This window comes from Papilio xuthus, unplaced genomic scaffold, assembly GCF_000836235.2.
Source record: "Papilio xuthus unplaced genomic scaffold, Pxut_1.1 DF826933.1, whole genome shotgun sequence".
Taxonomy (NCBI): domain Eukaryota; kingdom Metazoa; phylum Arthropoda; class Insecta; order Lepidoptera; family Papilionidae; genus Papilio; species Papilio xuthus.
Genome location: NW_013531716.1, coordinates 1242057 through 1268121, shown reverse-complemented (window position 1 = coordinate 1268121; position 26065 = coordinate 1242057). Strand labels below are relative to the sequence as shown.

The window sequence follows — 26065 nt, the reverse complement described above, 5'->3', positions numbered from 1 at the left end:
TTTTAAATGTTCAATGTTCTCGTAACACAATCACAATATTAATATATTCACTATAGTTCAATTACTGTTCTCCCGGGTTTCGGCACCAAACTTTTGTTCAAAATAAAAGCATCGTTCTCTTCACTTAATGTTTATTATAGAATTATGATGATAACTTAACAAAACATATATACAACACACTACGATTTAACAAATATAATTAGTAAGGACAACACACTATTCTCTGTTCATTGTTACTCACTCGTTTTTACACACTGAAAAAATAACAAAACACACTCGATAGAATAGAGAAATAAAATATCACGGCGCCACTATGTGCCGGTAACTTTGTACTTTTTTAGTGGCGCCCTCTGACGTAATATAATCGAATTCCGCTTAGACAGTGGGAAGGGAAGGTGTTAAAGCGGGCTCTACCACTGCTAGTCTGGAAGAACACATAGGCTACTCATTATGTTTTTTTTTTAATTCCGCGCAGACAGAATCGCAGGCGACAGCTAGTTGGTTATATGAACGTTATTAAAAACTTATATTATGTTATGTGATTAATTTAATTTAGTTTACTTTGATCATGGTTATCTAGTTTGAAACTATTTGCGCTATCTGGAGGAGAAAATAGTTAAATTTACAGTTTATGCTCTCAACTATGAAATAAAGCAACGTTTTACCCTCCGCCGCAAATACTCGGAATGCTTTGCGAGATTCCTTACTACAGTTATGTATTTGAATGAAGAATAAATAAAGCTTTAATTACATATTTTAAATTTATAAATTAATAAGAAATATTATCATAAGAACGTGGTTTTATACTTTCGAAAAATTGTGCAAAAAGACATATCACTATCTTTGTTTTTTATTTAGAAAATGAAAGGGATGGCTACTACATTAAAACTTAGAGTAAATCAGTGAAGATATGATTTAGTTTAGCAAGTTTAATTTTCCAAAAAAAATTAACTACGATAGTTTCTAAATTCTTATTTTTAGTCATTATTAATTACAATCCTTTGACGCGAATGACGTGCTTTCATTACAAAGTCAAGTGTCAGAATGATTAGTGAGGGGACATAAACGTCGACATTTAAAACTAGTGTTGTGTCAGTACACTTGCATGGTGACGGAATTTCTTCCTAACATTATTTAAGTTATTAAATTAATAATTATTTTTAAAAGATATTTTCTTTACTAAAAGCGAAGCATTCTCAGATCTAACGATATTAAGTTACCGCTTTTCATCTCGGTCGTATAACGTGACTTATTTACTCAGGATCTTTGTGACTTCTTTCTTTGATATTAAATAAAAGTAGATAAAAGATCATAAATTGATTGTAACAGACTTTACAAAATGGCTTTGGAATGTCATTTATTTTTGTATTATCTTTGTGGTTAATAAATTGATTTATCAAAGTTGAAATTGGTACAATAATGTAACAAAGTTTATTCTAAAAAAGGGTCTTGACAGACGGTCGGACAACAAAGTGATCCTATAAGGGTTCCGTTTTTTTCCTATGAGGTGCGGAACACTTAAAATGACTATTTTAAAATATAAATATCTTAGTTAAATCTTCGTGTAGAAAATATAACAAAATACATTGGATAATGAGCTGAAAAGTAATTCAGGATATTGAACATACAGTATTTATTACAATTTACTTTAAGCTACGTTTTCACTAGTTTATAAGTATTATATTATATTATTTAAAATTGTGTTCTATGTAACCGTGTATTGATTTCAAACTCTTTATATGTATGTAAGTTCAATATTATTTATAGTTTGTTTGTTTTTTTTCTCTAGTACTTTATTTACGCGAATGTTGTGTTTGCCTGTAATTGAAATAAGTTTTAGCTTGCTCTTTATCATGTTACCTATGTACTAAGTAAAATTGTATGTAACATATTTTGTTGGCATTCCTAAATAAATAAATAAAAGTGAACAACTTTATTTATTTAATAGTTTGTGATTTTTATTGCAGGTTATAATAAAAAAAAAGAATATAACGATATAGAGCGAACAAATGTACGCCATCTGTCAGATTTATGAAGCCCGAACGTATTGTTTTCAACTTCATACCCAGCGCATGAATGCACTGCTGGAAACAACTGCTTGCGATTTATTATATTCACTAATGCAGTTTCTATTCTTGCTACAAACTATTTTTATATTTATTATTGTTAATTGAATCTTACTAATATTATAAATGCGTATGCTTAGATGGATGTTATAAGGTATCTCCGGAACAGATAAATGGATCTCTCTGTAAGGAGTACATGTAGAACATCGTTTAAAGAACACAAAGGCTACTAATTAAGATTTTTTTAATTCTGTGCGGACTGAGTCGGGAGCGAGAGCGTTTTATAACGTTGTATTGATGATTTACAAATGAGTATTATTAGATTCAGAGTTTATGGCAGCTCGTGATTAGTCACGAACACATGTCGCCTCTGCGTATGTCTCGTCTGATATAAAAGAGGGCTCTATAGAAATAAAAGTTGGAATGTTGCGTTCACGGATCATATAACCATTTAGGTATAGCGCTGGGCAGCGACTCGTAACGTATAGCTCATCCCGGTGGCTAATTAAGCTACATAATTAGGTTGAATACAAGCCTCCTTGAGTACTACTTACAAGCATGACATGATGTTAAACAACCGCAACGGCTTAATACATGGTAAATTAAACGTCTTTGAGTTTTGGTGACACGAAAATTATTCAACTTAATTAAGATTTTTGACTTTGATTTTTTAAACACTTGACAATAATTTCGTTTCTTTTTTAACATGTAGAGAACAATAAAGTTTTAACGAATTTAATGTCTAAATCTGTAGATACTAGGAGTGATTGTAGTCCAGTTATTACCAAGGGAACAAAGTTCAGATGTATAAAAAACAAACTCAGAGTAAAGGTTACTTCAAGCTTTGATTTCCACTTTTTTCTACACATTATCCACATTCGTAAACTGTATACTGGAGGTGCTTTAAATTATTAATATTCTAAGTCCATTGTTTCAAACAGAAGTGTCTACAGTCTTCATTTGCGAATACTTAACATTAACTTAACACTAACTTAACACCAACTTAACACTAGCACATTTTACTTTCACATTAAACTCGATAACTAGCATAACTACTAAAGTCCTACTTGTTTTAGTTGTTTTCATTCTTTATTCTGAGTTCCTGAGTATTAATTTTTCTTACTATAATATTAGTATGATTTTATTGATTGCCAGTTACTTAAATGAGATCAATGACTTAGAAAAATTTGCGTATATTTGAGACTTTATTATATTTTAAAATAGATAAGACTATCATAGAGCGTCGATGGCTCAGAGGTTTAAGACCTCGACATGCAATCTGCAGGTTCTGGGGTTCGAATCCCGCTATGTAACAATGTTTTTTTCGATTTTCGATTTACATATGTCCATTTATCCGACGTTCTTACGGCGAAGGAAACCATCGTGATGCAACCTGCACTTATCTGTGAAGAAATTCAAAGATATGTGTGAAGTCAACCAACCCGCACTTACTTAGGGTAGTCTCCGAGCCCCTCAGTGGGGACGTATAGTGAGCTGATGATGAAGACTATCATTCGAAACGTCAAAGTGGTCATGAATTAAATTTAGTTTATTTATTTTAATGTTAAAGTTTCTTTGTTTAAAAATTCAATATAAATAAGTGGGTTAAACAAAACGCATGCAGCGTCATTTCATATAGCGAGTGTAAGTGGCAAGAGGCAACGTTAAAGCAGCTCAGAAATTTTAATATATCATGGTAAAACAGTTTTATGCAGTCGCTGCATCGCGGAATGAATTCCCAAGAGCTTCTGCGTTTGAAATTACTTCTTTATGACGTGCAATATTTGCGCGAATATGTTTTAAAATTATTACGTTGTTGTTACTTTTGATTGAAAATATCATTCGCATCGTAAAAAAAAGAAATGGGAACAAAATATAGGATTAAAATTGTTAATATCATTAAGTTTTTAAAACCATTTAAGACATTACGAACAGTTTTGATGATAAAATACTCAGATTAGAGAAATTGAAAGGAAGACTAAACTGGTATAAATAAGTATTGTAACCAAAGATATATTATAAGCTATAGATAGAGTTTTTTGTGTGTGTGTCTGTATGTGTTTGGAGTGTTTCATATATGTTTGCTAATCAAGAGTTGCATTCCTTCTAAAGAAAACACTGAGGCAATGTACCGCAAGCCAAGCCTCCCTTGCCTTGCCCCTTTTATCGTCTCTCTTTCGTTCTCTAAGTTAGTTATGTAATAGGTTATATATCTATGATTGTAATGAATAATATTATGATTTTTAGGGTTCCGTACTTCATAGGAAAAAAACGGAACCCTTATCACTTTGTTGTCCGTCCGTCTGTCTGTCAAGACCCTTTTTCATAGGTGTTTTAGCAATGAAAACTTAACTTTATAAGTTTTAATTTAACATAACGTTGCATAGCTTGATGAAGACCGTTTCTTGCAGAAATTCTCCCTTGCAGAAAGTCGTTTAGATGTGTATCGCAATGGTTATTCTGGTGTCGGGCTATGTTGAAACCGTTCCGGTTACAGTGCCCGCAATTACTGGGTTAACATGAGCCGCCGTTCTACGTTATAACATCACAATGTGTCTTGCAAATTTCTATTATAAATAACAAAAATTACTTGCCTTTATCAGTGTTTCCATTAAAAAATATGTTGCAAAAAAAAGCCTTTGTAAAACGTAATAACAACGATAATATCAAATTATGTTAATACGCTTTAATTTTACACATTGAGGTATCATAGTGTTATTTATTAGCCTATTGATTTTTAATTTATATCATAAGGTGGCAAACGAGCGAGCGGCCACCTGAAATCGCTGAAATAGCGAAGTGACCATTGCCCATAGACATACGCAATTGCATATGCGTTGCCTACCTTTAATCGACGGAGGAGAGGATGCACAGAAAGAAAATATTTTCCCTTTCCATGCATCCTCTCATCTGGAAAGTCCACTTCCACTTTCCATCCTTTCCTTATAAGAAAAAGGGTAGGAAGGGAAAGAGGACTAAATTAGGCCTCCGGGACGCACACTCACCAGACGAAACGCGGAATTGCTTCCACTTGACGGCTGTCTTCTGTGTGGTCGTGGTATTTCACCGGGCGAGCCGGGACGATTCGTGCGAAGATGTTAAAGCGGGCACTACCACTGTTAAATCAATTAACTATTACGGTAAGTTTCCAAAAGTCGTTGGTGTTTTACAATCTCCATACTGTGAAACTACAACAATTTTGATGACAAGAATATTATGTTTTAGTTAATTAATTTGTTAGTATTTTTATAAGTGTAGTGTGCAAACGCACGACAGGATTACTGAGGTCCGATCTTGAACTTTACTTAAACATTGTGTAACAGGCCCTTAATCAATTTCTTGAACTTATTATCAGCATCAGCTCACTATACGTCCTCACCGAGGGGCTCGGAGTGTACCCTAAGTTAAGGGTGTGGTAAGTTATTATATGACGATGTTAATTTACTTATTTCAACACTTTTCTTTTGTTTTACATAACATTCAAATACTGTATTCTTGTTAAGTATTAGCGAATCATTATATTTTTCCACTTTACAACATGAAAGTGAGGATGAGTGAACGACTTTTCCATTTTGTTTGTCGAGTCAATACTTTGTTGTTAACGAGACGTTGATAAATATCAGGCAACGAAGAATAACATACACATCAATCAAGTAGGCAGGTGTGTAATTCAGTTTCACTCGTCAACGAGACGCGATTCGAGATGAAGACAGTCACAAATCACAAATTGCTTCAATTTAGATAGATAAAAGAATTGAAGAATTGTTTAATTAAATTTAATTATTAATAATAATAAATCTTTTATTCAGACACATGGTCCAAACAAAGCAAAAAAATACAAATTAAAATTCTGACCCAATTAATATCGTGTTGAACTACACTATGTCAAAAAGTGTCTGCTTCATTAACAAATACCATTTTAATGTGTCTGTTTTAGCTTCGGTGGCTCAAGGGTTAAGAACTTGCAATCTGCAGGTCCTGGGTTCGAATCCCGCTATGTAGTGTTTTCCGATATTCGATTTACATATGTATATATATAAGACGTTCATACGGTGAAGGAAAACATCGTGATGCAACCTGTACATATCTGAAAAACATTTAAAGATATGTGTCAAGTCAACCCGCACTTGGCCAGCGTGGTTGATTATGGACAAGTCACGTCTAACTTAGTGTAGGCTTCGAGTCTCTCAGTGGGGATGTAGTAAGCTGATGAATTTAATGTGTCTTGGATTGGTTGTCGCAAGCTCCAATGCCACGTGTCAGTTGTAATAGCCGTTCATGATGATACGATTGTAAAACCCTCCAAAGATTGGTATATTAGTTATGGTTGATAACAAAAGAATAATGGAGTAAACAAGTGAATGTCTAGATTTGTATGCAAAGAGGTATTAGAAACCTGTAATCTGTGACAATCGTTTCTTGTATTGTGTGTTTTATCTGCAATTAAGCCTGGAAAAAGGCGCAATTTATTATTCTTTATAAAAATAACAGTAATACGCTATCTGATAAGACAGTTATCTATAGGCATATACAACTCAATAAAAAACCAATGAACTTTTGACACCGGTATGTCAACTGCATATGTGCAAATACGTGGTATTAATTTTATTGTGTTGTTAATTACGTGGGAAGGAAAAGCCAGATCTCCCTCCCTCCCTCCCCTCCCCACCTCCCTCGGGGGATTTAAGAGCTCGGTGACCTCCCAATCCGGTAACTATAACGAAGTAACAGCTCGAGCCGAGGCTCCTGAGGGAGCCCTCGAGACTTGTTACTCTTAAACGAGGTTCAGGCTAAGCGCCATCTGCGCTCCTCCACCCCAAGCCCGGTGATGTTGTAAATGCCTCTACAAGGCAAACAGTGACTACTGTCACAAAAAAAACGTGGGAAGGAAATAATTGATTTTGTTTTCTTTTTAGATCCAATTGATAGTTTTCGAAATTTAAATTGCAAAAATTGCTTTCTTATTGAAGTGGTATCTGTCAAAGCTATGAGTCGTTAGCGCATAATTAAAAAGTAGCCCATAATAAGGATGCTTGGAGCAACTAACTTCTCGTCAAAGTTCATTCAAAATCGATCCATCTGTTCTGGACAGACAAAATTATTAAAAATGTTACATTATGTTTACATATGAGATTTTTTATATATTATTATATTATACGACACACCAAATTTATTAAAATGTAGGGACAATTCAGAAACTAATTATAGTAATAAAAACAAAATTTATTTATAATTCCAAATTAAATTTAATTCAATTAAAGTGTCGTGTTTCGAATAAAAATTACTTCTTTGGCTAATTTATTGTTATCATATATTATAATCTGCGTTTATTAATTTGACAGTTTGCCTTCTCATAGCGTGGGAAGTAAAGTAATATCCTATCATATCTTGAATCACTTTCACCGAACTATGTGGTTATTTATTGTACAACATTGTCTATGTATTTAGGAAGAAAATCCGACACTGTGCCGGTGTATCGGCGTAACACTAGCCTTATTAAAATACCAACGTGTATGTCGCTTCACTAATCACCCTGACAATTGACTTGGTAACAAAAGCGCGTTATTCGCTCTAAATTTTTCTAATTAATAATGTCTAATAGTATACTCATAAAACAAGCAATAGTTCATTTGAAAAACCAATAATAATGAGAAAATTGTTTCATTTTAATGCTGTAGAGTTGACCTTGACATTCCCATCCTGTAGGTGATATATTTTGACACAGAATTTGCAAATTTTGTAATTTAAATATACACTAAATGGATTATGAAAAAAGCGACAAAAACATAACCAATTAGAATCAAAACTAGATATAATGTGAGTTTGTTAAATTAAATTAAAGTTTAATTACTTGTTAGTAATGTTACTTTAAGTTAAAATTAAGTAAAATAAATATTGATTTTAATGGTTTAACATATTTATAATATAAAGTTATTCTACTTAAGTTAATTATGCTATAAACATGAGTAAAACATCCGTTAGGAGCATTTGACATGAAGTTATTGCTAATAATTATCGACTTCCATTTGCTATTAAGGAAACTCGTATGTAGTTCAGTTATTAAATCTTTGAATAAAACTTACTATATAGATTTTCATATTAATTTCGATAGTATTTTATCAAATTTTCAAATACCATGTATTAATGTTATATTATGAATAACAAGTTTACTTTTTAAATTTACGTGAATTAAACGTGGTCTTAAATTATTCAAACTTTCTTGAGACATTATACTAAACAGATATAAAACGGCTAAACACTCACGTATATACGTCCGGTGGCGGCACCGACTAGTTTCGAGCCCATCGGGGGCCCTTCATCAGGATGAGTGGTACTAGTATGATTTCGCGGACGCGGCCCGTCGCTTACGTGGTCTAGTACTTTGGCAATGATTTGTACAAACGAAGTCAGAGTTATATTTAAAAAATCTGACATTCAGTGACGTCATAATCGCGTTGAAGTCTTTAGTATGACATTTAATATATAAACTTTTTTTGTGTACGTTATGTTCGAAAAAAATTTAAATATATTAACAATACCAAGAATTATATAAAATGAAGTATATATAACACCGTTATATATTTTGTAAAATTGTTTAATTAATTTTTTAATCAGTGTTGAATGTTAGATAGAATCACTACCAAACTTTCTTTTATCATAATAAGACTCGGTGCTATACATTTGTTGTATATAATTCAACTTTATATTGTAATATAAATAATCACATCAAATAAAACCGCAATCATATTCATCTGCCAATTAAAAATCATCGATGCGAACAGAAATTGAAAATGTATGAAAGTTTAAACGTCAAATTTAATATTTCCTGTGCAATCAGATGAAAACAAGCTTATACGATTCAATGATCCACAATAACTGACCATTAGTGAAAGTATATTTACATTAATTCAAAATTGCTTAACTTTTGTTTATAATTTTTTTTATAACAGAAGGGGGCAAACGAGCAGCGGGAACACCAAGGTGTTCAACGACGCCCATGGACATCAGCAATACCAGAGGAACCTCAGATGCGTTGCCGGCCTTTGAGGTGGTGATAGGCTCGCTTCTTGAAGGATCCTAAGGTTTGGAAATACCGCCGAGGACAGACCGTTCCACATTGCCATATCCACATATTACTATTATTGAAAATAAGTTGCCTATTTTTTATAAAAAACTGGCTGCACCGGCGACTACCTCTGAGCCGAATTAAAAAAAAACCTAATTAGTAGCTTATGTGTTTTTCCAGACTTTGTTCTACATCTATGCCAAATTTCACTGAGATACCTTACAACCATCAAAACTTTAGTTTTTATAATATTTATAAGATAGGACGTAGATAATCTAGAAAAACGTGCGGCACAAAATAGGAAGTAAGTCTTGATTATGCATGTAGGTTTATATAAAGAATCTGTAAAATGTAACATAAATAAGTAGCACAAAATTTAATGAAAAACTTTCAGCTGACTGTGCGGAAAACGGGGTGAATCACGTTTAGAATGTTGACCACTTTTACGTTTAACAGAAAGAGATTTTACTTGCACAATGCTTGCGAACCATCCCGGTGGATCACAGCGGTCAGTCGCGCTTGCGCATCGGAGACGCACGCACGCGCCTCTTAAGTACGTTAAACCGCGCTCGAAACTTACGAATTGTGACAGTGACATGGTTTTGTGCTCTAAACGGATTACGTTACGGTGTCATTGAAAACGTAAGTCATCTCAGATCAAGAATATTTTGTGTTATTTTAAAACTTCTTTATTGTTAAAAAATAAATATATATTAGTGTAATTTTTGCATGTTTTGTCGGCAGATGAAAATTATTTGTATGCATTAATTCTTAGTGGGCGTAACGCGTATCTGGACACGCGAAAGCAAACACAGAAACGTATAGATGTGTATTAATTACAGATGTTCATTTGTAACGTGAGCGTATTTAAATTATTTAGAAATCGTCATCGTGCAAAAAATGTACAAAATCATTGAAGCGGTGAACAGCCGGTGGCCGCAAGGTGCCGCAAACCGCTTTGACGGCAACCGCAACTTGATAGTGTTGGTTTAACCGATGATAACCCTTGCTACATGCATGATACAGACTAGATACAGTTTAGTACTAGCTTTATAGTACAATTGACCACAAGAATTTCAAACTATCAGATTGTTGTTACAAATATTAACGATTTTTAATCACTTTTTTTTAAATGATATTTTTGAATTGTAAAATTTCTTAGGATATTTGGTAACAATATCCTTAATTTTAAATTACAGTGTAAGAGTTAAATCAAGTCCATGATGAATGCAGAATAATAGAGCTACACAACAATATTCCAGCGATATCTAATGCTCATGCAAAATGCAACGAATCCACTGGCCAATGCTATTGACACCAAAATTTACGTGTTTCCCAGGATTAACAATATTAAATACTTTTTAGTAACAATTAAGTCAGTAATTTATGAATATAAAAATTCAAGTATTATAATAACGATTCATTTATTCCACGCTTATTATTTTCATCTACATCGGTAAACAAATGAAAGTAAATATAATTATGAATTTTAATTAATTTATTATTAGCTTCACGATGAAACGCAAATTACCATTAGCTAGTCAATTTTCATTAATAATAATTTGACAGGTAACGTTCATTATAAAGAAAATATGTAATTTTGTAGAATATAATTACGAGTTCCAAACAGCAATTTTGACACGTTTTAATTATGAAAGATTTAAATTTTGAATGCATTATTTTTGCAATTTAATCAATTTCATCAATTTAATTACTCAGCAGATAAGAGAAGGGTAAAAAAAGGAAACTAGAAAAATGAATCTGCGCCGATGACTCATATTTTTATCTATCTATTATTTAACATTTATACAATATTTAAACAATTATAAATTTACATCTAGAAATTATAAAAGAAAGTATTTGAATCAACATATCAGAGGCTACTTGACAGATGTTATGCTAAAATAAAATTGCATTAAGGAATGTCCTGTAAAAGCGAAACGCATGGTAGCTCTAGCGCTGGAGATGGTATCCGCGCGTGCTCGAGTGTGTTAGTGGTGCGGCCAGTGAGAGTTAGAATGTGTAGCGGCGACCTGTAATACATTGCAGAGAAATACTGCTGCTATACACGGACTGCAAGCAATCGCCACCGACAACTACAGTCAGACTGGCTGCAGTTTAACGTCGTCAATACACGAAACACAGTTTACAATCTTTTTTTAAATGTAAGTCAACGCCGGACACTTAAAGCTGCTTGTATCTACTGTTTGAAGCGGTCCGTTTACAGCCGTTTTTAGCCTCCGTAGATTTAATATACGTCTTAATAATTTCCTTCTAACACTATCGCGTGTTTCGAGCAGACATTTTACGAAATTGTTTGCGATGTAATTTTGGTAAAATTATCTAGGTTTGTCGACTAAATGCACATCACACATCTGTTAAGACGATTGTGGATTTTTGTTACCGTTATACACAAATAAGTGTGGAAATGCGTGGACTACATTCGATAGACTACGATATCTAAGCTTTTTTTAACATACTTACGCATAAAATAGTGCCTTTTAAGATAAAATATGCTCATGTCCATAAGTGTCGTAAAATCTTTATTATCTATTTAAAATTACTGTCATCATAAGGTTTGTATTTTCAATCATAAAATATATCGATATTTGAAATCGATCATAATACGAAACGAGCTGGTAAAAGCCCGGAAGCTGCGAGATATCGATTACGTATCGTCGTAAAGTATCGAAGCTCGGTATTACAAGATTCAAATTTTATGATCGCTCGGAGATAGTGGGCCTACTGCGGCTGGAAGCAGGGATGTCCAGCATACATTTACGAACCGCAAATACCTATTTGTTGTAACAAAATTTGAAATTAGTACATTATTTGAAATTTACTAATAGACATTATTTATATGTCTTTTTCTTATGTCTTTTTAAAAAAGACTCCCTATACTAGGAGTTTATTCACGACAATATTTGAAGGGTAGGATGTGAACCCACGATTACATGATCGGGTTTCTGTTCCTATTATCACTTTGATTGTTATTATTGCGCGGGTTTTGTTCTTGGTGTCTTGTAAATGTCGAGCTAGCATAAAGTTTGAATTGTATTATACAGCAATAAACATCGTGTCCACACTACGCTTGTTTGCGAGCATTAGTAACATGAGCACTACTTGCCCACTCGATGGGAACCAATTTAAAGAATGTCCATTACCATAACATGGCAACTAGTCTAAGACATTTTATGGTTTTCTTGTGAAATCGCTTTCAGAAAAGTAAAAGTTGAAATTATTATGGTTTATCTATTTCACTTATATGAATTTTATCTTTGTAATTTACCAAATATATTTGTGTATTTATTTATTTGTTTTGACTTTTTTATGGACATTTCCAAAAAATTAATCGACATCACAGGGGGCCGAAGAGCTGGCAGCTACATCGGTCAAAGAATTAGTTTAGCTGTCCAAAGGGGGAACGCTGCCAGTATCTTCGGGACCTTGCCTAAAGGGACTCCTTTTAATAACATATTTTAGTGAATTATTCGTTTTTTTAATGTTTTATTTTATATCATAGATTTACTATATGTAATTATAGAAATAAGGATGTATAATAAATTCAACTTTTTACTTTATAATGTCTCGTATTTGTGTATTGAAGGAAATCGTAGATTTAATCTGTCAAAACACTTGGATAAAAACAATTTGTGAACGCTGTAGAATTTTACCGTTGGGTTGTAATAATTTTCTATTTTATCACCCTCCAAATTATCTGTGAAAAACCCAGAGTTATTAATATCTTTTGATACACTATTTAGACAGTAAAACACTGATATATTGTAATTAAATGATTCATTTAATTTCTAACTCATATCTCTGTCTGTCGGTTTAGTATTGAAAAATTTCGCATGTACGTATATCAAAAATGTGTAAGATTGACCCAATTCCGTAAGCCGTTGTCAGATTCTGTTACTTACGTTCGGCTAATAATCTTATTGTCTCTCATCACGCGATGCTAACGTCTTTAAGACATTCTATTTTAAATTACTCTGCATTTTAAATTTGGAATCTCAGATAACCTGGTTGATAAGATTTAAAATACAATTTTTTTAATTTAGAAATATGTTAAATATGTTAAATATGTTATAATAGTAGAATGGAATTGTTTTTTTCAAGAAGATACTGAAACAATTAAAAAAAAAAGAAATTGTCACTAAAATTCCGGCAATCTGACTTCTTACTAACATTATAAATGTTTACATGGATGGATGTTTGTTTGAAGGTATCTCCAGCACGGCTGAACGGATCTCACATATAGAACACATATACTAATTATGATTTTTTTAATTCCGCGCAGACGGAGTCGCGGGCAACCACTAGTCCTTTAATAACTTTTGTAGCTATATCAATATATGCACAGATTTTCAATTCCAATCTAAATTCTAAATTACTCAACTTTATAATATTCATACTAGTCAATGACTAAAGGAAAGAAACACTGCACAGAGTATATAGTTCAGAGATTTCAACAACCAAAATACTTGAATAGTTGGTACAGCATTGTATTCGAGTTACAACAACGTGATAGTCCAGACGAAAGAACATCAATGTTATAATTAAATCGAGCTGACAATTTGTTGGCTTGAGCATCATTTCAAAGCATTAGCAGTGATACCTTTAAAAGATTTTACTGCGCTTTTATTAGTTATAAATTGAACGTTGGAGCGCGTACTTAATCTGACAAGACGTGTGGTGAATTAATCGTAACAGTCGGAATACGCCACTTAATCTGTACTATTTATCGGAATCTCGAATTAAAACAATACTTTTTTTGTTTAGTTTAATGTTGCTAACCATAGGTTTCTTAGAGCAAAATCTCCTTTTAAAAATATTGTTATCTCTGTTTTGTCAAAGGTAACAAGGATGACAATATGTTTTGATAAAGTTTGCGGTCTTAGAAACCGACGGTAAGGAATTTAATACATGTTGCCAATGTCCCAAAATAAATCATCAAAATAGAGCTTAAACTAAGCTTGGGAAAAGGGTTCTAAGCTTACAAATTGCTACCAAATGATATCGACTCGAATAAATCATTCCAAATTCATTTATAAAAATTCCCAAGCCGACTGTATTTATCGGGAACTCCTCATAAAACATCCCTAATTTATAGCCATGTCATTATGCTGTTAGACGTATTTTACTTTCGATAAATATTATACGCGAGATATATTTAAGACTCGTTTGTGTCCGCGGCTTCACCTCCTGTTCGTATAATTAATAAATTCTTTAATACTACGATAGTTGTTCAACAACTTGCTTTTGCATTAAAATATTATAAGTTATATGGTTTGTAATAACTATGCTACTAGTAAACAATTTTGCATAATCCGTGTCTAGAAATATGCTTAATTGCAAAATTATTCTTAAATAATCTTACTAAGCGACTTGCAATGTGCAGGTCCTGGTTTCGAATCCCGCCATGTACCAATGTGTTTTTCGATTTCAGATTTAAATATGTACATTTATCCGACGTTCTTACGGTGTAGGAAAACATCGTAATGCAACTTGCACATATCTGAGAAGAAATTCAAAGATATGTTTGAAGTCAACTAAGCCGCACTTGGCCAGCGTGGTTGACTATGGCCTAGTCACCCCTAACATAGGCTCCGAAAACCCTCGGTGGGGACGTATAGTGAGCTGATGACGAATCTTACTAATATTATAAATGCGAATGTTTGGATCTCCAGAATGGCTGCTTGGATTTCGATGAAATTTGGCATATATGTAGAACATAGCCTGGAAGAACACATAGGCTACTTATTAAGTTTTTTAGTCGCGGGCGACACTAAGTAATTCATTAAGTTAATTGTTCAAAAATGTTATGAATCTTTTAAAATTAGGAACATTTTATGTATAGAAATCGTATTTTTTGGTGTCACTCTGTATAATACGGATGTTGGAAAAATGGACTTTACATAATCATTGGACACGGAAAATGCTGGTTTTATAAAGCTACTAGTGGTCAGCAAAATAATTGTCGGGCAATCATCACGTCTCCAGCATAATTGTACTTACCACCTCTGACCTAGAAAGATATTCTGGTCCGCTTGACATCCCGCTATAATAATGTGTAGTACTTGGAATAATAAATATTAACATTGGTTAGATAAAATGCTATTAAAGTCGCAATTAAAAAAAACATAAAAAAAATAAGAATGACGATTAAATATGCATTTTCTGTCTACTATAAAGGGTGTGATAATTAAGCGTAAACTCTTTTATTTATTTTAATTTATTTATTTAACAAATATTCATTTGTTGTGATCCTGGCACGTCATCGAGTTGTAGCTTCCTTTATCTTTTACCTTTCACTATAATCTATCTTACGTCTTACTAATATCATAAATGCGAATGTTTGTTTGAAGGTATCTCCAAAACGATTGAACGGATCTCGATAAAATTTGGCATATATACAGATATTAGCATGGAAGAACACATAGGCAGCATAGACATTCCGCATGGACGTAGTTGCGGGCGACCGCTAGTAATCTATAAAAAATCACAGAATATAGACCTATGTAATACTTGAATATATTTATGGTTTATTGTTTGAATTCTCAGCTCCCAGACTATATTTCTCATTCTGTGAAAACATATTGTTACGTAAATCATAGCTACTATGCATTACGCCATGTACAAGATAAATGGAATCAGAACAAATATTCTGGTCTATAACATGTTTATCGAACACCATTTATACTTGAATGGCGTATTAAATGTAAATGTGTAGAGATATGTCACCGTTCGCTGTAAATCTTTATTGAGATAAGATACACCCTGTAAATGTCACCGGTAGATTGTGAATTCCGCCATTTTAAAATGCCTAGAAAAATTGTAAATAGCTAACAAATTGCATATCGAACGCACCAAGTAACATGGTGTAAGATGGATGGATGGATGTTTTTTTGAAGGTATCTCCAGAATAACTTAACAGATCTTGATGACATTCGGAATACATATAGAACATAGTCTGGAAGAACATATAGGCTACTAATTAGGATTTTTTTTTAATTCCGAACTGACGGAGTTCGCGGCGACAGCGAGTATATATATATTTTGTAAAGATTCATCATTCACGATAGGTGCAGATAGGTGACGTGACACTTCTTCAATTGCACTGTGACAAAGTGTCATTTTAACTGTGTCTAGGTAAATTACGAATAGACGGATTACACAATCGGTATGTGGCTTACAACAGCACGGTTACTGAACTTGAAAAGAAGGCAAAGATAGCTATATGCAGTTTTTTTCTTTTTATTATACCAAATGGATTCCTCGCATGTCATAAGTATTAACTAATAAATTTATTCAATGTTACTTTATTGCATTCTGTATAGGATTCTAGTTTTATTTTATTTATAATAACATTGCAACTTGCTCAGAATTGCTGGCACGAACTGAGAAATACGCAAAGCTATGTTAATTATGACTTGGATTAAACATGTTATAATGTTGGTCGTAAATAAAATCCAATATTTAAAATTATTTTATTATTTAGCATCATCAGCTCACTATACGTCCCCACCGAGGTGCTCGGAGCCTACCGTAGGCTAAGGGTGACTAGGCCATAGTCAACCACGCTTGGCCAAGTGCGGGTTTCGTTGACTTCAAACATATCTTTGAATTTCTTCTCAGATGTGTGCAGGTTGCATCACGATGTTTTCCCTTACCGTAAGAACGTCGGATAAATGTACATATGTAAATCGGAAATCGAAACACACATTGGAACCCAGGACCTGCAGATTGCAAGTCAAGTGCTTAACCCCTGAGCCACCGACGCTTTTTTATTATTTGCAAAATATTAATTCCAATTTACATTTAAAAATAATGTTTAAAGTATTTGGCACGTTACAAAAACGATAAGAATAATATTATTACAGTTTAACTTCTGTTCTGTTTAGGATAAAACCTGCTAGAATTGCCGCGAAAGCGAACTGGATTTATTGCGGAATTTGTGCTAGGTTTATGGCAATTATTTCTCTTTTAAGCAATTATTTAACAGGATTGGACAGATGCGAATTGCTGATTTCACATTTTGCATTTCACATCCCTTACTTTTTAAATTATGTATACGCCGTGTACACACCTATTTCTATATCTTACTAATATTATATATGTATCGATGTTTGTTAGAGTTTCTCCAAAATAGCTGCATGGTACTCGCTGAAATTTTGGCATAAATATAGAACACATAGGCTACTGATTAAGTTTTTTTTTTAAATCCGCGCGGACGGAGTGTAGGCGACGGCTGTATCATAAGTTTTATTACAAAGCTAGTAAGAAGTTGATAAACTTGGATGTTGAGTTATCATGCAATACCCGTTGAGACGTAATCGTTGGGCGTCACCGTGTGGCCAGTGGCCGATAACGATACTCTGCCCACCCACAACATGATCTTATAGGTTTCTCCACTTAATATTAAGTAATTTAATCGCTTACAGTATAGTCAGGATAATAAATGGTTATTTTAAATCTTAAAGCTAATTTTAAAAACAGTATAATGAAGTAACATAATGTCTAAACGCTTTCATTATTAAACTAATGTCTGATTTACATTATGCCAGTACAGTAGGATGCACTGAAAATTAGCACTGGCATACAACTGGCATAATGTAAACTTCGATTTTACTGGCACTGTAAAGAAATGAATGGTCGAGGAATAATCGAAGGTTAAATAAGTAGACTTGTATCGTCCATGGTATCCAATTACACTACGATTTATTTACATTCTCTCTAAGGAAAAACATTTTGACATAAGATTCAAACTTAAAATATAAAAGGTTCGAATATTTAAATGATTTTAATTCTTAACAAATACTAACTGGCTCCAGTTAGTGAATACAAAGTCTATGTCAGGCCAGCCTTACTGTCCTATGGTACTGGAATAATGTGAAGCGGCCATTAATTGAATGTCAAAAACTCGTTATGAGCATATTATTAAGAATTGCAACGCATGTCTATTACTGGAATGTATAGCATATAATAACTACCATAGTATTGATTTTACTAAATCTATCATTAGCGGCTCCCTTAGTGACTATTCTAAGAATTCCTGTATGTTTAATAAAAAAAGCGTAAATTTACGACATAAGCCTTTGTATCTTTTGATTGGGTTGGGTTAGAAGTTTAATTTTTTTACAGCACCTAGCGACCGCAGACCTGAACATTTGATATATATTTCAGCTTGATACCTTCACGCGTTTTTGAGAAAAAGGGTCTTGACAGACAGACGGACGGACAACAAAGTGATTCTATAAGGGTTCCGTTTTTTTCCTATGAGGTACGGAACTCTAAAAACTATGAAATTGTTTAATTTTTAATTGTTACGTAAGATTATAAAACAAAGAAGTGGAACTGAACACTCGTGCTCTGATCCCGTATAAGATACTTAGGTTATGGACCTTTGTAATCAAACAATTACAACACTTTCCCGCGCCTTTAAATATCGCAGTTATAAATTTACTTTTATGCATCCTAATAAAACACTAATTACCTAATACTTAAAGATCATAATTGCATGTGTTAGACCGTTATGGAATATAACGGTACATTTTTTTTACTTCCTTTGGTCCGCTTTTTATTGTTCCGAGTGTGAATTTTGTATTTTGCAAATTCTTAATTTATATTTTTATTTAAATTAATTAACGAAATATAACTTTAATGTTTAATATTAATCAATGGCTGGTTTTTTTTATTTAAATAAAAATACGTATTCTGACAGTTGTCAATTTTTATCAGATTAAACTTTCGCATTTAATAAATAATTACGACTATAAGTTTATATATATAAAAAAAAAACTTTTAGATTTTCCTTTCGCTTTCATTTACGATTGATTTGTTCCCGTCATTACCCGCATGAATGACATCCTGGTCTGACATTTTATTGATTGACGTTCAGTCTTCATTAAACTAAATGAAGTCTTCTAAACCAATATCTATACGAACGCATAAAATGTACTAATATTTTCATCATCATCAGCTCGCTCCCACTGAGGTCCCCACTGAGGGGCTCGGAGCCTACCCTAAGTTAAAGGTGATTAGGCCATAGTCAACCACGCTGGCCAAGTGCGGGTTGGTTGTCTTCACACATATCTTTGAATTTCTTCTCAGATTTGTGCAGGTTGCATCACGATGTTTTCCTTCACTGTAAGATCGTCGGATAAATGTACATTTGTAAATCAGAAATCGAAAAACACATTGGTACATGGCGGGATTCGAACCCAGGACCTGCAGATTGCAAGTCAACTGCTTGACCTCTGAACCACCGACGCATTATTTTGATTAATTTGATTACTAGTTTAAATTATTATAGTCTTCTTTAACACATTGCACATAGAAATAGTGCTATTTTACAAATTACTATACTTTCATGATATTTAGAAAGTTAATTAATTGTTTTTGTTACTTAATAATTTCATACGAAGATAACTTATAACAATCATATTTTGAGGTCGCACATAATGGGAGCGAAGTATAAACAGTTTATAATACTTTCGCCGTTTTAAGCCAAGCAATAGTTGAATAAAAAATTATTACCGTACAATAACCGCAGTGGAAAAAGTGTTGACCGCAAAACCGTAAAATACCAAAAAAAATCACTCACACGAATCGCTTTTACATTATACTGAAACCGCTAAAGCTTTAACCATATTGAATATCAATAAGTCCGCTTTTATACTGATACCTTTGACCATAAAGAAGCGGACTAGGCAAATAGTAATCTACTAAATAAATTGTACCACATTTCGCTTTACCTTCAATCACATATGTGTAATCTAGTCTAGTGTAATCTTTATAAACATACACTGTTTCAAAAACTCACGTGTAAATTCATCTGACAGTGGACCCCGCGTTTGTCAGGTCCTGTCTCTTTAAAGTCAAAGACTGTAGAATGCAGAATTGTAAATTGGCGAGTCTGTCAGTCTGTGGAATGATCGTCGACGAATTGCGAAATGCGGTCCACATTTAAGGTAACTGCTTCTGCGCTTGACCACTCTGACAATTATATTTGAGACACACTGTTATATAGGATGTGGAACAATAATGTATGAATATAGTAATTTGAATTTACTCGTGTTTTATTGATTTTTTGGGTTCCGTAATCCTATAGAAAAGCGAAACCCTTATAGGATAACTTTATTTATAAAGGGAATGGAATAATTAGATGTTATGTTTCTATTCAAATGCAACGTACCCAATATCATTGGGAAAAGCCTATACGCAGCAGTGGGCAGATAAAGCCTGTCGATGATGGTGATGACCCAACATCAATTACTAAATATTACAAGAATAAACACTAAAGAATAAAGTATACATATTAAAATACTTTACTCGTATGTTGTCGATCTTTGTTATGACATTTAAATAACAATTATGCGTTTTACAAAAGTGTTAGAAAGTTGACAGCAGTGTGTCAGATGTGCAAAATTTTGTGCAATTTGCGTACCGTAAATGGACATTATAATGAAGCTGTTTAGTGAATTGTCTTATGAAAGAATATAAGCGTGTGATAATTTTACGAATCAGAAAACTGCTGAGTTTTAGATCGTGTGTGAACTTTTTAGTATATACGTTATTCGAGACTTTAACCTTTATTTGTTCTAAATTATATTCCACATCAGAATATTATTTTCAATCATCATTTCATCATTCAATCTTTCTGGAGTGGAAACATCTTAGATATAAAATTTTCGAATCACGATGTTAGTTAAGAACTCCTTCGAAACAGTTTGACCGATTTTTATGAAATTTTATGTTATTCAGTACTTCTAAGAATCGGCTACTATCTATTTTTTAATTCCGTACGGATGAAGTTGTGGGCGACAACTAGTTTATGTATAAATATATCTATTTTTAGACATTATTAGTTATAATCCCTTTGCGCGAATGACGTGCTTTTGTTACAAAGTCCAGTGTCAAAATGAATAGTGAGGGGACATAAACGTCGACATTTTAGTACGGCTAGTGTTGGATTAATACACTGGCATTCTTCGGATTTTCTTCCTAACACTATCAAAACTTATGCATTTATATTGTTAGTAAAAATTAAAATGGAATGAATTCACCGTCATATTAACTGGATAGTTTCGCTTTACGGTCTTCAAACTGGATTACATTCACAGGTCAAATCCTCATGCTAATACGGGTTATGTGAGTTTCCACTCTCACTATATGACTTATGGGCTTCAGATAAATTAGAACATGTTTACGTGAATATGGAAAATACTCGTGTCACAATTTTCGTTCCCGTACTCCTCTGAAACGGCTTGACCGATATTCATGAAATTTTGTGAGCATATTGATTAGGTCTGAGAATCGGCCAACATCTATATTTAATCCCGCGCGGACGGAGTCGCGGGCGACAGCCAGTTTTCTTGTAAGAAATCCTTGTTTGGTTGAAAGTCTCGAGTAAGTATTTTAACTATTCTATTATTCGTAATTACATTTAATTATAATTAAATGAAAAACTAATCCAATAAGTTTGTTCGCTGCCTGTGGCCGGCGGTGTTTTCTAAATGGCTAAGCTGTAAATGGAAATAATTACTGAACCAGCTCGTGTAACTGGAATTAAGGGTTCCCACCATTTCTGCCACCTCTTTTACTAAATCACTAAAGGTCATCAGTCTCAACTTTCTACTAGTTTTACTATTTATAGGGTTCTGTACCTCAAAAGAAAAAAAATGAAACCTTATAGGATCACTTTGTTGTTCGTCTGTCTGTCTGTCTGTTTTTCTGAGGAACGCGTGTAGTTATCAAGCTGGAATTCATTTAGTCTTGATATAATTTTATTTAAAATGTATTTTAATAATACACAAAAAAATAATTAGAAGCCTATGTGTTCTTCATGATTATGTTCTACATCTATGCCAAATTTCAGCGAGAACAGTGAGCCATTCTGGATATACCTTCAACCAAATAACTATCCATCCAAACATTCGCATTTATAACATTAGTAAGATAAAAGTAAAATGTTTTACGTTTTATCTTTTACAACTCGTAAAGGTCAAAAGTAGCGAATGTCTTGTTTTTTACGTGTACTTTTAAGTAATTAAGTTAACAAAGTCAAATAAAGTAGCGTAGTTGTATAAATGCTCGTTCAAATTATACAATTTCTTTTAAATATTGCCCTCGGCTGTACTCAGTGATATGCAAAGTTGACTTTTATTACGTTGTAAAATATATTTGAGCTAAGCTTTAATAAACGCCATTTTCATTTTATTAAAGCACGTCGTTGGGACTTTAAAGTTTTTAATTAGGTAATTTCTAGAATAATGAAAGTAATATGAAAATTTACCTAAGCAATATTAGGTAAGTACTCATAACTAAGTTTCAGGGATAAAGTCTAAATTAATCTTAATATTGTAACAACAATAGTAATGTTAGAACCATACATTCAAATAATAATATTGAGTCGTTCGTACCTGTATATTGTCAGAAGTAAAATCCGACACTGTGCCGGTGTATCGGCGCAACACTAGCCTTATTAAAATGTCAAAGTTTATGTCCCCTCACTAATTAATCTGACACTTGACTTGGTAACGAAAGCTCGCCATTCGGTCTAAAGGATTCTAACTAATAATGTCTAAAAATATCGGCGAAGAAATACAAACATGAAACTGACTTCTAGCGTAGTAATTCCTAATTTATGACAGTCTCGATTCCGTCAAAGTCCTTTTATTTACCTAACTACATTTGTTTACATAATATCATCTATGTAATAAATCTAAACAGTATTAAAGTCTGTAGCATTTGGTACACGAATGGATCACTTATTCGATGCTATACCACGATTTTACAAAATGTTTGCACGTTGGCGATTTTCTACTACTTCTTATATGAAAAAAAACTATTGTGCCACAATTACCATACCCTTCTGAAACGGCTTGACCAATTTTTATGAAAATTTTAATGGATATTTAGTAGGTCTGAGAATCGGCTACTATCTAACAAGAAACGGAGTCAATTATATAAAAAGCTTTTCAATGAACCATAGAAACTATGTTTTCACGCGTGCGAGATTCCTCTTAGTCATATAAATATTCTGTAGAGGCTAGTAAATCTGTTGAGGCGGCTGCGAGTCGTTTAGTCGCGTCACGTACTGTTAGCCGACGGTATTGCGGTCGCCAAAGGTATTCGTGAGTAAATGGACGAAAATTAGCAGTAAATTGAAGTGAGACATCAGCGAAACTTACGTTAATTCGCATAATTATACCGTTTGCTCTCATTTTGAATTAAAATTATGTCTATTCCTTTGTTACATTAGTACTAGCTACGGTATTGTTTATCTTACTATAATAGTATCATCATCAGCTCACTATACGTCCCCACAGAGGGGCTCGGAGCCTATCCTAAGTTAGGGATGACTAGGCCCTAGTCAACCACACTGGCCCAGTGCGGGTTGGTTGACTTCACAAATAACTTTGAATTTCTTCTCAGATATGTGCAGGTTGCATCACGATGTTTTCCTTCACCGTAAGAACGTCGGATAAATGTACATATGTAAATCAAAAATCGAAAAACACATTGGTATATGGCGGGATTCGAATCAAGGACCTGCAGATTGCAAGTCAAGTGCTTGACCACTGAGCAAACGACGCTCATTCGAACCAAGGACCTGTAGAATATAGTATGTGCGTATATAGACTATAACAGTATGTGCGTCTCAATTAACAAAACAACAAGCAGACCTCCAGCATGGTTGACTAGAGCCTAGTTGAGCATAACTTAGAATAAGTTCCGAGCCCCACAGAGGGAACGTATATGTGGGGACATGATGATGACCAATGAATTAATTCAAAAGTTTATGGTCTGTCTGTTCAATCCGGCGTTCGGTTAGATATTAGAGTTCTTATCTTTCATACCACTGTTTAATATTTTTGGTTATGTTTTAACGATGTATTTTGTTTCAGGTTGCGTTGGAGGTGCGCTGCAAGTGCGGTGATGCGCCGCGCGCGCCCGCGCTCCACACATGCATGCCGCCCGCGCACCAGGTACTACCCCCACACACACTTACAACCCTACATACTTCTAATTATTTGTTACTTTATAAATTCATCGTTACTTAAGCGTACGGTAAAATTTAAAACAAATTGCCAGCATCACTTTTTGCGTAAAAATACGACGGAACCTTCAAGATTAGAGCGTATAGATATTAACTTAATCAACTAACTTAAGGAACAAAATCCGACACTGTGCCGGTGCATCAACGTTTATATCCCCTCACTAATCAATATGACACTTGATTTGGTAACGAAAGCGCGCTGTTCTCGCTTAATGATTTTGACTACTAATGTCTAAAACTATCGCATTTGCTCTGCATACCATCATTCGGCTACATCACATCTAAACATCAAATAGGATCGAAGTCACGCGCTATTTTATTTATTGTTAAAGAGTTGAAAAATAATTCATAAGTAATAAAAAGTGCGAAGAATTGTATCTACAAACTGGTATCAACATCCTACTATTTATAACCTTTATAATTACAACTTTTATCTTAGATCTACTAATTTATAACTTGAATATAATAAATTGAGCTATAGATACTACGGAATTACATTCGATGTAAATAATATTTAATCTATAAGCTGACTGGTTTGTCTCTACTGTTATTTATAGTCTGTGCAAAAGCTCCTAAAGGTAGTTTTCCATGGCATGTGCTTCTGCGAACTCTGTCAGCTATGGACGAACTATTAAACCAGTTAAATTGATGCGTGGCTTGTGACTGTTAGTATTAATTCGCCGTCTACAGATTCACACGCAGTGGAAACCTATCATTATATGCGACGACTCACGCAGGTTGCCATTTATGGATTCAACATGTCGTATCGTAAATGAAATCTGTGAAAGTATTTAAATCAGATCTAAAAAGTAGTTAAGATATTATAACTCGAAAAAAAAAGAAACGCCTAATACCTAATATTTAGTAAAATGACTACATATTTTACACATTTTAGCACTACTGTGCTCTCTACGTCAGACACACTGCTCTTATAATCTGAACCGTTTTTTTAACCTTAACCTAGCCATAATTTACATCAAAATCTTTAAATATAATTTAAGTTTATTGATATTTAAGGTAAATTTATGCAAATGTAAATTAATAAAAAAAAACTTAGCGTTTAAAATAAAATAAAATTTTAAACATACCCTTTACACCTTAAGCGCGGATTAAAATATGTTACGAAATGAGAACTTGTTTAATAAATAAAGAAGTACTCATAACAAAAGCAGTGTCTTGTTATACATATTTATGGTTAAAAATGACCACGTTGTGGTTGATAAATCAGCGGCGATCAAAAGGTTAAAACACTTTAATTAAAGAGTGTTTAATGATATTTTTTGGGTTAATACAGTTAATATTTATGTCAAAACAACGTTTAAATTAATAATATAATTATGTAGTAATAAAAAACCTGTGTAGCCTACGGCTATGTTGTGATAACTACAAATTGTCACTTCACTCTTCGATCAAAAAACCGACATTTCTGTGCTTCCAGGTCAAACACTTTAGTGTAAGTGAAAGTAATTTTTATTACTTGACAAGAGAAATTTTGTAAGCTTATAAAATATTATCAAGTTCACTAAATTTGAATCAGAACTAGATATGTTTTCTTTCCCATACTTTGTACTTGCATGTGCTTTTTTCTCTTTTACATATTGCTTTTTTTAATAGGTAAAAAAAAAACTTCTTCGACAGCATTGGAACACTAAAATTTTTTGGTATTTTTTTTTATTTAATTTTGTTATCTCTCTATTACATTAAAATATAAAAAGAATTAAAACTTATTTTTTGGGATGAATATAGTAGCTATCGCCCGTGACTTCGTCCGCATGGAGTTAAAAAAACGTAATTAGTAGTAGTGTTCTTCCAGACTATGTTCTACATCTATGCCTTTCAGAGAGATCCATACAGTTGATCTGGAGA

General features: G+C 33.2%; 1 protein-coding gene across 1 annotated transcript in view; it reads left to right on the top strand.

The window, feature by feature from the left end:
• The first annotated feature begins 9658 nt into the window (after nt 1-9658).
• Sb (serine proteinase stubble) overlaps nt 9659-26065 on the top strand; it is an 86300-nt gene continuing 69893 nt past the window's right edge. The window contains exons 1-2 of the mRNA XM_013318120.1: nt 9659-9774; nt 24048-24128. Coding sequence (XP_013173574.1) covers nt 24107-24128 — 22 coding nt within the window. The 5' untranslated portion in view covers nt 9659-9774; nt 24048-24106. The remainder of the gene's footprint in view (nt 9775-24047; nt 24129-26065) is intronic.